Source organism: Podarcis raffonei, chromosome 17 (assembly GCF_027172205.1).
Source record: "Podarcis raffonei isolate rPodRaf1 chromosome 17, rPodRaf1.pri, whole genome shotgun sequence".
Taxonomy (NCBI): Eukaryota; Metazoa; Chordata; class Lepidosauria; order Squamata; family Lacertidae; genus Podarcis; species Podarcis raffonei.
In genome coordinates, this window is record NC_070618.1 from 3,536,442 (window position 1) to 3,549,604 (window position 13,163).

Sequence of the window (13,163 nt, forward strand, 5' to 3'; positions counted from 1 at the left end):
AGGTGTACAGTGGGTGGCACTGTGGGTTAAACCACAGAGCCTAGGACTTGCCGATCAGAAGGTCGGTGGTTCGAATCCCCGCGGCGGGGTGAGCTCCCGTTGCTCGGTTCCTGCTCCTGCCAACCTAGCAGTTCGAAAGCACATCAAAGTGCAAGTAGATAAATAGGTACCGCTCCGGCGGGAAGGTAAACGGCGTTTCCATGCTCTGCTCTGGTTTGCCAGAAGCGGCTTAGTCATGCTGGCCACATGACCCGGAAGCTGTACGCCAGCTCTCTCGGCCAATAAAGCGAGATGAGTGCCGCAACCCCAGAGTTGGCCACGACTGGACCTAATGGTCAGGGGTCCCTTTACCTTTACCTTTGAGAGCCAGTGTGGTGTGGTGGTTAAGAGCGGTAGACTCCTAATCTGCGGAACCGGGTTCGCGTCTCCGCTCCTCCACATGCAGCTGCTGGGTGACCTTGGGCCAGTCACACTTCTCTGAAGTCTCTCAGCCCCACTCACCTCACAGAGTGTTTGTTGTGGGGGAGGAAAGGAAAGGAGAATGTTAGCCGCTTTGAGACTCCTTAAAGGGAGTGAAAGGTGGGATATCAAATCCAAACTCTTCTTCTTCTTCTTCTTCTACCTCGGGTTACAGACGCTTCAGGTTACAGACTCTGCTAACCCAGAAATAGTACCTCTGGTTAAGAACTTTGCTTCAGGATGAGAACAGAAATTGTCCTCCGGCAGCACGGTGGCAGCGGGAGGCCACATTAGCTAAAGTGGTACCTCAGGTTAAGAACAGTTTCAGGTTAAGAATGGACCTCCAGGATGAATTAAGTTCTTAACCCGAGGTACCACTGTACTTTTATCATGAAAACAGAACCTGTATTCTACTATGCTTCATCTCTCCTTTTCATTTATTTTTTTAGTGAAAATGGTTGAATAATCTTGGGAACACCAGATGTTGTAGCACTGGTGTTCCATTTCATGGGTAGGACACCCACTGCACGAGCGACAAGACCATTGTTTACCTTTTTAAAATAAATAAATCAGTTTATATTGTTGGCTACCTAAGTGTGACAGGTGAGCTGCATTGTTCTGGCTTGCTCTAGAGGCAGATGTGCGTCAGAATTAACCAACACCCCAAGACACGTATGGACTGTTTGAAATCTTTTTGAAAGGTTTTTATTTACAGTGCTAAACAATATATATATTTATATTTCTCATCCTCATAATGTCTGTGCCATAGAAAATACTGCAGATGGGTCTGCGTTAATTTACAAACAAAAACAACTAAAGACCCTGAAAGGAACAAGGGAGAAATCAAAATTTGGTCCCTAATTTTTTTTAATTTAAAAACAACCCGAAATGAGGAACACACACACTGAGTCACATTATTACTTTACACATTTAAAAACAAGCTTCGCCTTCTGGAAGAAGAAAAAAATGTCGACCAGATCCAGCTTGTTGCCTGCCTTGTAAATTTGTACAAAAATGTATTAATAATGAAAATCTTGTCTATGTTTTACTTAAAAACACATTTAAATTGTGTATATATATGTATATATATATTTATATATTTGCCTTTTCCCAGCAATGGAAAGGGAACCAGGCACAGGACAAAGGAACAAATCACCGCAAGGTTCCCTGCCCCTTTTAACATCCCAGGCTCTGGACCCAATTTAACATTTCAGCACCATAAAATTTCCACACCGCATTTGTGGAATTCTGTAAGGGGCCAAAGAAAAGAAGGGGGGAGGTGGGGGGGGAGGCGGGAATTTGTCCAGGGCAGAAGAAGTTTACAGAAGATGTATCAAAAAGCAGAGGCATGTGAGGATCTCCAGTTAGGCAGCAATTTTGAGAGGGTGATTGGGAAGAAGTAGGGGGGCGATGTTTCTGGATATTGGGGATATTCGAATGGGGGGGAGGAAGAAATCAGCAGCTGTAGGGAGCACTGTAATATGGAACAGATCTCGGGGCTAGGAAGGAGCCATCTTCAGCTTCCTCTGTCCTCGCTGGAAAGGCTTTGTGACCCCTTCTTGCCCTCTGTGGCTGCAGCACAGAAGTGGGGGCCTGCACAGGTGGAGGAAGGAAGATGGGGGGGGACAGATAGTGGAGAAGGGGGAGGGAAGAGATCAAGCGGAAGAGCCGTTTTCTGTTTTCTTTCTCTTTGGGTCCACTTCGTCCTGTCAATAATAACAACAGCAAAAACACAGATGCATTTAGTCATAAGCCATAAACCATGTGTCTCCAGAGAATCTTAAAAAATTATATGCTGCCTGGTGGAACTTTTATTTCATGCACCCAGGGTTGCCGTGAGGGTAAAATAGAGAGATGAACCACGTGCGCCATCTTGAGTCTCTTGGAAGAAAGGCAGGACACAAATGTAACAAATGAACAAGTACGGTGGTAGCTTGGTTTATGAACTTAATCCGTTTCGTTCTTAAACCAAGGCGCTAATGAGGCCTCCTGCCACCAGTGCCCTTCCACCGTTTGGATTCCGTTCTTAGACCGAGGTAAAGTTCTCAAACCGGGACGCTACTTCTGGTTTTGCGGAGTTCGTAAACCAAATCGTTCTTAAACCGGACTGCTCTTAAACTGAGGTACCACTGCATGCTTGCGAAGTTGTTGTGCAAGTTCAATTCCATCCACTTTGAAGATTTCAGAAGGTACCCCACCAGGTCCACTGGCTTTGTTGTTTTTCATTTGGTTAATAGCTGTACACAACTCTCCCAGATTTGGGGATACTGCAAGCTCATCTCTAACTTGTTTTTGCAGAATTTGTGAGAGGACCTCAGCAGCTATGGGGGAGTTGCGGTTAAGGAGATGTTGGTAGTGTTCTTTCCAGTGTGCAATGAAGAGGGAGGGGAAGGGGAAACACACTTGTAGCCTGAACTGTCTGTAGCGGACTAGGTCAAACCTTGAGCTATCTGAGCTGTTTTCTCCCCCAAACTCTAGCATGTGGTGCAATTCAAATGCAGGATTGAGAGCAGATGTGGAGCTCTGAAGGTTATCTTCTGCAGTGTGGGCATCTCCTGTTGCATCTCTAATCACAAAGGACTCGAACGAGGCAGTAGTATTTCCCGAGCTCATTCAAATTACCAGCAGCTTTGCACGTTGACACGCCAGTGTGTGCAGCACTGAGGTGCAGAGATGCAATCTGTAGGAAACTGTGCAGGGAGTTTGTGGGTGAATTGAGGATGCAGAACAGCACTGAAGCACAGCGCAAAGCCCCCCAAATTTGGTTTCAGGGGGGTGGGTGCTTCCAGGGAGGGGCTGCTGTTCTTCTGGACAGCCAGAATTTGCCTAGACAGAACTGCTTTATAAGAATGACAGCTTTAAGATCCGGTGTCTAAGGAAGCTTCTCTACCGCCTCCCCGGCAATCATTTTTCCTAGTATGTCATGCCTTTTTAGATTGCAAGTCTGCTATCGATCTTCCCAAGCCACTCTGGGAGCCTGCTTGGCTCAAGGGTGGGGTCTAAAAGCTTCACATAAATAAATGATAGATGTGCCGTTACCTCACTTCCACCAAATGGGAGTGAGCAATTCACGTTTCACAGACGGCCGTGCCTTTGGCTTGCCGCAACATGTTTAATGGCCGACTTTGCATTACAAATTGCCTAGAGCTGTTCTGTCATCTACCTGTGAGTAGCCGCTGGGAGGGCAAGGCCTCAGCCCTTAGAAGAAGTGCCCAGCTTTGACCTAGAAAAAGCCTTCAAGGGCTCAGGACCACAATACCTCAAGGATCGCCTCGCCCCACATGAACCCACCCAGACCCTGCAATCATCATCTGAGGCCCTGCTTTGGGTGCCTCTCCCACGAGAAGTCTGGGGACGGGGACATGAGAACCAGCCTTTTCTACAGCGGTTCCCCATTTGTGGGATGCTCTCCCCAGGTAAGCTGACCTGGCCCCTTCATTATCTTTAGGCACCAGGTGGAAGTGTTCCTTTTCAGCAAGGTCTTGGGCTGATTGACCATTCTATGGCCTTTTAAATCCATCCGTGGGAGAGCGGGGGGTTATTGGTTTGTTTTAGTTTTATGGTGCATTTTGTGTTCTCATTTTGCATTCTTGTGTTGCGAACCGCCTTGTGGTCTTCAGAAGCACGCGGATTTAATAAATAAATATATAAATGAAGAGCAGAGGAAACCCGTTCTTCATTTACAGTGGTACCTCGGGTTACATACGCTTCAGGTTACATACGCTTCGGGTTACAGACTCCGCTAACCCAGAAATATTACCACGGGTTAAGAACTTTGCTTCAGGATGAGAACAGAAATCGTGCTCCGGCGGCGCGACAACAGCGGGAGGCCCCATTAGCTAAAGTGGTGCTTCGGGTTAAGAACAGTTTCAGGTTAAGAACGGACCCCCGGAACAAATTAAGTACTTAACCTGAGGTACCGCTGTATTTATTCACCCCACCCCACAGCTGCAATCGTGAGCTTAACCAGCTTTGAGACACGGCCAGAGCTCTCAGGCTATAGGATAAGCAGCCCTACAACTTGGGGGTGGGGTTGTTCAGGGGGGGAGGTTTCCTGCCTTTATGCGTTTACACGTGAACCCCCTGCAACCAAACCCCGGCACAAGATGAGAGTTACGCGTTGTTCAGGGTCATCTATCAATCCAGCTGGGTTGTGTACTTGGAACTGGGTGGGGGCACCATCTTGTTCTGTGCCTTAGGCAGCCAAGTGCCTTGGGGTGGACTTGTTCTTCATACGTCCCCTTAGTTCTTTGGCGGAACAGAACTCTCCCCACTCCTGCCATCCTTGGCATCGTTTCCCGTGGCGTAGCGTGGGGGGTGCAGGGGGGGCCGGCCGCACTGGGCGCAACATCTGGGGGTTAGGGTTAGGGGGCGCAAATCCATGGGTTAGGGGGCGCAAATTACTTGCCTTGCCCCGGGTGCTGACAACCCACGCTACGCCACTGATTTTTTCTACTAACCTCTTCCTGCTTCTTCTCCGCAGATCGCTTCACTGCATGAGAATCTGGCTCCTGTTCATTCTCCTCATCTTGAAATTGAGGAGGGGAGGGGGGAAACACACGTTAGATCAGTCAACCAGCCACGGAAGTCTGCACTCATTTATAGCACAGCTCACAAGTGACGAGGTTTGCTCACTCTCACCTTCATCCTCGTCCTCGTCGTCATCCACATCCTCAGGATTCGCGTCTTCCTCCTCGTCCTCTTCCTCGGCTCCATTCTCATCGTCCTGTATAACGCAAACCCACAGAAGGCAGCAGTTGTGTCAGTGTCTTGGGCACGTGTTCCTCCTTCCCAAAAGCTCATCCCCGTCTTAAATTCCGCTTTCCAGAGCCCAACAAATCTGCTCAATTTATATTTATTTCATTTACTGTCACACTGATACCCTACGCCTCTTCAGAGGAGCTCGTTGTGGCTTAAGCAACTCCCTGCGCTGTCCCCTTTACACTTTTCTCTGCCTCTCTGTTCTTTACAGAGGATGACGAGAATTCTGCTTCATTTCTGGCCATATTCGCTTCTTGCCAGTTTTCCTTACACAGCCACTGCTCTCTTATTCAAAACACAGCTCTCCTCTCTGGGTGAACTTCCACGTTGGTTCTTGTCAGGGCATGGGAGGAGCTGACACTGGGATGTGCGGATGCTCATTCAGCAAATCTGACCCTGGACTCTTAGCTGAGAGCCTTCTCCTAACCAAGGCTGTGCTCACCCAGCAGGTACGGAGAACAGAACTAGCAACAGCTGTGATCTTCAAATTAGATGTGATGCAGAAGATCAGTGAGTGGGATTTTCCTTGATTTTAGTCTTTCTGCAGAGCTATTTTGAGGATGAGGAAAGCAGTACTCTGGGAGAGGGTCTGAACCTTTTGCCAAGTCTAAACCCCCATCTCCTGAAGCTTATTAGCTCTGTGAGGGAGGGTGGGAAGTAGGGGAGAGACAAGGAAAAGATAAGTATTTCTGTACCTATCTTCCAGAAGCAACTGCTTGGCCACAGAATGCAACATTGATTGGAACATGGGTCTTCTCAAGCTAGGTACTAAAGCATGGATAGGCAAACCAAGGCCCGGGGGCCGGATCTGGCCCAATTGCCTTCTAAATCCGGCCCACGGACAGTCCGGGAAACGTGTTTTTACATGAGTAGAATGTGTGCTTTTATTTAAAATCCATCTCTGGGTTATTTGTGGGGCAGAATTCGTTCATTCCCCCCCCCCAAAAAAAATATAGTCCGGCCCCCCACAGGGTCTGAGGGACAGTGGACTGGCCCCCTGCTGAAAACGTTTGCTGACCCCTGTACTAAAGAAACTGCCGCCCCACATTAAAACTTATTTTTTTCATTTAGGGACTTCTTCATCTCATCTCATTGTGGTTGAGGCTGAGAGCAACTCTTGCAGTCGTGCAAACCCAGCTCATCATCTTGGGACTGACTATATAGCCACCCACTCACTGCAGTGGCACACTTTGGGCTTTCAAATTTCAGCAGTGCCCTGGGCGACGCTAAAATTTGGTGCTCCCGTACCTCTCATGCTACATTCTACAGCACTGTTGTGGCACCCCCTGCAGCGTGGCACCCAGTGTGGCCGAACTACCCTAAAACCACCTCTGGTTCTTGCTCTCCCCGCCGCCCTCCACAAGAGGTATTTTTGCATCCTAGAGAAGTCAGCATGAACCCCTTTCTAATTCTTAGCACCTAAACCTCTCCACTAGGTCTCAGGATGCCTGTCTAAGGAGCAGGACAGTGTGGTAGACTGCAGCACTGCCTGATGGCCCCACACATTCTAATTCTCCAGGGCAGCTAAGATTGCCACCTTTCCCTCCTACCTCTGTGGAGGCTCTGCTGGATGGCAGATTCCTTCCCCCCCTGCCCCCCAAATTAAGTTACCCTCCTCGCTCTGCGGACACAGTTTCCCAGCATATCTCCATCACAAGAAAAGCTACACTTGTTGGCATGTCTGCCCACCACAGAGTTGTCCACAGTCTTCAGGGAGCAGGGTTGATAACCTGGTGCAGCAAATAAATAGCCCTTTCCTCTTCCGCTGATTTGATGGAGCACGAGAGGAGAAAGAGCAGATCCTGTTCCCCTTTCCTATCCCTGCTAGTTGGGAGCCCCAAAGTGGCAGAACTTGGAAATCTTCCAATCCAATCGTATATCCTGATAGGCACTCCTTTGCCTATTCTGCTTTGCCCCAGCCTGCACCCCTAGATAATCTGTTGCCTCTAGATGGTACTAATTTTTCCAGTTTTTCTTAGGAAAAGTCTATATGGGCATAAAAAAATAGCACATGTGCAGACAGCTGCTCAGTTTGGCACTTTTGGCATCACGAAGAAGCCTCCCCTCTCTCCCCAGAAGCATTTTGCAGGTTAAAAAAATGAATAAATCTTTAAAAATGTCAGGCACCATAGGATCTTTTCCATTATAGCTGTACAAATGGTGCTATAAACAAGACCGTCATGGGTGGCTCAAGATAAATGGCAAGAGGAAACCAGTGCTCAAGGCTGAGGCAACGATGTGAAGAGTCAGAAGAGGCAAAACCAAAACCCTGGTGGCTCTTTTTTTTAAGCCTTTGCCTGTACACCTTGCCCTGCTCTCCCATCTCTCTCTGCTTCTCAACCAAATACAGGCATAGGCAAGGGACTACAACTCCCATCATCCCTAGCTAACAGGACCAGCGGTCAAGGATGATAGGAATTGTAGTCCCAAAACTTCTGGAGGGCCGAGTTTGCCTATGCCTGACCAAATATCTTCCCAGTTTTACCTCTATTATCTCCTTCTTTTCTTTGCGGGCAGACTTCTCCTCATGCTTCTCCTTCTTTTCTTTCAGGTCCTGGAAGACAGGAAGAGAAATACGTGTGCTTAATACTAGAGGGGCTGTAAAGAAGGGCTAATATGAAGAAGCAGGAATTGCGTAATAATAAGAGAGAAATAATGAAATCGGTGAAGAGGAGGGCGTGGCTCGATTACCGGCAATAGGAGAGCAGATAGATGAATACCCAAGGCAACATGTTTAAGTGTTTCAAAAAGGAGAGGTTGCTTTTATAATTGCCCACGGTGTATCACTGAGATTAAGAGCCTTGTCACTGTGAGAAATAGGGAAACCTAGGCAACATTTTTCCAGCTATAGAAGCCTCACAGTGGAAGACCAGTTGAAGGCTTGCCAACATTCGGTGGTCTTGGTGTGATTTAACTGTGGCCCATGACGTCTTGGTGCCCAAGACTGATAATCCAAATGGGCTCTTCCTCCCACTAATTAACATGTGTCACAATCTGCCGGCCTGCTGCCACGCGGCTCCCATTCATTCCACTGCAGCTTGCACAAAATTACTTCCAAGTCGATTATTATTACGCATGAAATCTGTCAGCCACTTCACAGCGCCTCGTTTTAGGGCTGCCTATGCCCGCGGTTTGTTCTTGTTTGTTTGTTTATATGCCACTATGAACATCATTAAGATCCTTCAGAGAGCATTTTTGGAAGTTAAAAATTTAGCTCTTTCTAAAAAGGAACTCTTTGTTTTTGGTTTTTTTAAACTTCTGGGGAAGCCGTCCCATCGCATATGGTGTTGGACTGCAATTCTCATCATCCCCTGAACAATTGCCCATGCCGGCTGAGACTGATTGGGATTTAAATTCAACACCCGATTCACCCTGCCATTTACAGAGACTAGCATGAGATGTCTAATCAGAAATGTCTACACTGCTGGTCACTGCACTTATGATGTAGACCTGACTTTCATGGGCAACAACTTATTTGACTTTAGTTATTAATACATCTATCAGCAACCTCCCACCTGGTGTTGCGCCAGAGTGCTAAGAAACACAGAGAATCAGCACAGCTTTTAAAGCAGAGCAGTTAAGGTTCGGTTCATCATCTTGATTCAAAATGGTGTCCAACTGTATCCAAACACAGGTGAAAACCTGCTCCTTTATCTCAGGAACCAACAAAATTTGGCTATGATGTCTCAAGAGGTGTCCAGGTGTACAGCAAACAAGTAACTCTCCGAAATAGATAGCAGATGTTGTGCTAGTAGCTGTCCTTAGGGGGGGGGGAATATAAGATTTTTGCTTGGCTATTGACTGTTTATAGGTAAGAACAGCAGTATGTTTATGCAGTCTGTTCCCTCTAAGTGTTCCGATGTTTCATATTTATCTCCAAAATTCTTCTGACAGAGCCTTGTAAGATAGGATAAGCCAATATTATCTGCATGTTGTGGCTGAAGAGTTGTATCTGAGAGAAGAGTGGTTTTGTTCTTGGGTGAAACGAGATATTAACCTGGGGCCTTAATTACTATACTACACTAAGCTGCTTTCTTTAAAACACACACACAGGGGAAACGTGTAATTTAACATACTGAAACATCATCCCATTAGTTATTTATGCAGATAACAAGCAAGAAACTTACATACCAGGTTTAAAATAGGATTGCTAAACATGCACCGCCCTCCGAGAGAGGAGAATGGGCAAAGACAGTAGGACATAAGGCAGGGAACATATCCCAGGGTTACTCTAGAATTTTTATTTTGCTCTCCGTAAAGGGTTTTATAGGGTGGAAATGTGCACCTTTTTGCACACTTTTTGATTTGTGCCAACACTGAGCCCTTGCACCAGTTCCGGTGAAAACCCAGATATGTGCTAAAACAACTTCACCTTTGTGCAGGACTACAAAGTAGAAAAACCTTAATTAGATGGTGTGAGAGAGGCAAGCCTTTGTAAATGAGGCATCTGTGGTAAGAAAGGTTGCCATATAGGACAGATGATCCCATAAATGTTCCACTAGAGGGCATAATACGCTTTCAAAACTCAGGCATGAGGCTTCTAAAACCTGCTACTGGCAAAGATGGAACACTGGCCTAGATATGAGGTAGTCTAACCCAGATTGATCATTTCAGGGTCAAATCAGCATCTGAGATTTCCATAGCTAATCCTCTAACCAGAACCATTTTTCTATGCATTCAGAATCAAAAGTAGCTTCTTCCTTTCTTACACAGACAAACGGCAAACATTTTCCATGGCCACTCCCAAAGCCTGGGGCATAATGAATAGTAACTGACAGGGGTTCTGGGGTTTCTCTTATAAAAACAGATAGATTTTCCTCCCGCTGGTCATTTTTTGAACTCGCTGCTGGAAGGGTTGTGTTCTTAGGAATGGTATGTAAGGACAATAGCCCATAAAACCTTCCATAAGTGATGTAGTGTGCAAGACCCGTCACTGACCATCTCACAGGGACATAATTTGTATGATGTAAAACAACAACAAAACTGACTGAAGTGTTGTGATCCAACCACTGCTACCAAAAATAAGGTGAACCTGGGAACAATGTGCCCCAAGGCTTTGCTTCTGCAAAGATTGCACACAATTAGATACCTGGTTTTGTACGTTAACTAAAATCTGAAGAAAGACTGTCCTGTCTTGTGTAGACGACTATTTTCAAAGCTGTGGAACTGACTATCTTTAGCTTTCTCATGCAAATTGAGAAAGAGATGTACAGTACTGTAGAAGCAAGTCTGAGCAGCATGTAACTTTGATTTATGCCCATGTCCCTGGCTGCCCTTAAGGTTGTTTTAATCAATGACTATCCCTACAGCGCAGGAGAGGAGACTGCCTAACTATCAAAAAATATTGTGCAAGTCCCAAGCCCTGGAACACAGTTTGAGTACTGTTTGCCTTTGCCTTTTATCTTTTTCTCCCTCTTTTCTGGCAGGCCAGAGAATCCTGTGCCCTGGTATGCCCTGCAGTGAAATTGCATGTTTACTCAGAATTACTGCCAGGTACACGTGCGTAGGATTGCAGCTTTACACGTTCCTGCTTCCATTCTGCTACAAGGGAGCGAAGAAGCTGGACGGAGACCTATTAATGGCATGGCGGCACTGAATTCCTACTGCCTCCCTCGTTTAATCTTTGCCTTCTCTCCCCACCCCCTCTTCAATTAACGTTTCCAATCCAGCATTCGTAAATATACCAGGAGCAAATCCCACGCGGAGCTAACCGCCCCCGCCCCTTAGGGAGTCACGTGGCTTCCCGAGGGTTGTGTTGTCTTACTCTTCGGGGTGACCTTGCCCCGCAACCTACTTTCCCGCTTCACCCGCAGCAGGCAGCCTTCTTGCAAGACCCAAGCTACAGTTCCCACGACGCGGAGATAACACGTGTCTCCGCAGTTTGCGCGCAGATGGACACAAAACAAAGTCAGGAACGCCAAAGCAAGCGAAGACATAAGGTCCGATGCCTTCGCAGAGAAGAAGCATGGTTGCGGGGGAACGACCCATATGTTGGCAAGCAAGCAGGCAGGCAGGCGCACGCACATCCCGGCGCGCGCGCGCTCTTTAATTGCCTTCCATCTTTTCCTGGCTTTGTGCTGCGCGTCTCCGCTTCACTGTTTTTGTTTCCTAATAAAGCGAAGCGGTTTAGGCGTCTGGTTTCGTAGTCCGCCGGATGGGAGGTTTAAAACTGTGCCCCCCTTCTTAACACTGAGTATCACCCACCCAACCCAGGTGCCGCATGGTTTGAAAGGTGACCGCCCCCTCCTCCCCGCCCGGTCTCCATGATGATTAATGGCACTAGGATGAAAAGAAAAGCTCTCCGCCTTTGGCACAGCTAGGGACACCCAACTGACACGTGCATTCTTTCCCGGTTCTCACAAACCCTAGAGACTTTGGGCAGAAAGCAAACGCGCCCCAGCCAGCCAAGCGCACCGTGTTGGCCGCGAAGGTGACGGGCACGAGAGCGCAATGCCCGCACACCGCTCTCTGCCCGTCTAAGGGCGTGCGTTTTCTTTTCCTGACCCGAATCCCAGCCGACAGCTCGTTTGCAAGGGGACCAGGAAAAAAGGGAAAGCGGGTCGTTCGGGAGACGCGTGGAAAGGCGTCGTCGGAATAAAGGCGGGCGCGGGGAGCAAGGCGCACGCACGCCACCCTCCTCGAGTCTTCTCTTCCCTCCGTAACTGTTTCCCCACAACCAGCTTGCGCCCTCTCTGCCCTCGATCCCGAGCGCACCGGGGCAAGGGCGAGCTCCGCCACCAGCCCCTATCCGCCTGCTTCGTTGCAATCGAGCATTGGGCGCCCTCGCCCCGGGGTCTTGATCCCAGCTTGGTCCTCACCTTGGCCCCCAGCTCCACCGGAGCCTCCTCGGCGGGCTTCTCCGACATCCTGGAAAAAAGCGGGAGCGAAACAAAACAAAAGGCGCAAGGCGAGAAAGAGCGAGGGCGCGCGGGAGAGGCGCTTGGCCGGAGGGACCAGGTGCAGCTCGGGTTAAGCTCTCGGGAAGCCGACGGGCACTTCTCGGCTCGCCCCGGCGCCACAGCCACAGGGTTCTCCGCTGCCGCGATGAGGCTGTGCCAGAAAAAGGGATTTATACGGCGCTCGGCGGCGAGGGAGGGACCTGCGCAAAGGGAGGGGAGGCTGGGAGGGATGAGCGGGAAGGAGGGAGGGCTGGATGGAAGAGCGAAGGCGCAAGCAGGCTGCCCAGCAGCAGGAGGAGGAGGAGAAGGAATATAAATGGCCCGGCAAGAGGGGACGCTGCGCTTTGCGAAACAAAAGAAAACAAAACCATTCACTGCGGAAGGAGGGTTAGGGGAGCTTGCGTGGTCCTGAAGGCCGGGAACCGCAGCCAGAGCTATGCCCTTGGGGGAAGCTTCCCTTCCGCGCTTTGTCTCCGGCTCCTTTGTTCGAGTCGCGCTCTCCTCTCCTGCGCCGCGCGCCCTTCGCAAGACCGCGCGTGCCCTTTGTGCTACCCCGTGTTAACGGAGCCAGAATAACTAGAACCTAAATCGCCAGCTGCTGGCTCCGTTGCGTCAGGCACGGCTGCAAGGGATCTGCTGTCTGCGTAGTTGCAAGGCTTGAGATAGCTGCCTTTAGCCACCCCCGGCTGTGGCAGAAAGCAGGAACCGAGTTGTGCCCCACAGTTGGAATCCGATCCAGAACCCCGGGGTTCCTGTTGCGGTGGAAACATCTCCAGGTTATACCCAGGACTCCTCGCATTCCAGTGAATTCTGGAGTAAAAACGGTATCGTTCAGCCCAGGCCATGCTGTGTCCTGGGGGTGCGTATCATTCTGTGGCTCCCTGCCCATGTCCAGAGTGGTCTGGAGAATCCTCTCCAGGTTCCATACCATTTGGCATAGGACGGATTCATCCTTTTTCATTCCCCCTTGATAGAAACTTGACACCGGGTAACCAAGCCATGTTAGTCACCTTCCCTATCCCAATTCATTCACCTGTGAAAAAT

At 48.8% G+C, this 13,163-nt stretch overlaps 1 protein-coding gene across 1 annotated transcript; it reads right to left on the bottom strand.

Annotated features, from left to right (window-relative positions):
- Window positions 1-1,136: 1,136 nt before the first annotated feature.
- Window positions 1,137-12,595, bottom strand: PTMS (parathymosin). The gene is made up of 5 exons (XM_053371724.1): window positions 12,039-12,595; window positions 7,706-7,774; window positions 5,101-5,185; window positions 4,920-4,987; window positions 1,137-2,165 (listed from the first exon to the last, which is right to left on the bottom strand). Exons 1-5 carry the CDS (start codon window positions 12,084-12,086, stop codon window positions 2,115-2,117), a joined length of 321 nt encoding a protein of 106 aa, XP_053227699.1. The 5' UTR covers window positions 12,087-12,595; the 3' UTR covers window positions 1,137-2,114.
- Window positions 12,596-13,163: the final 568 nt, after the last annotated feature.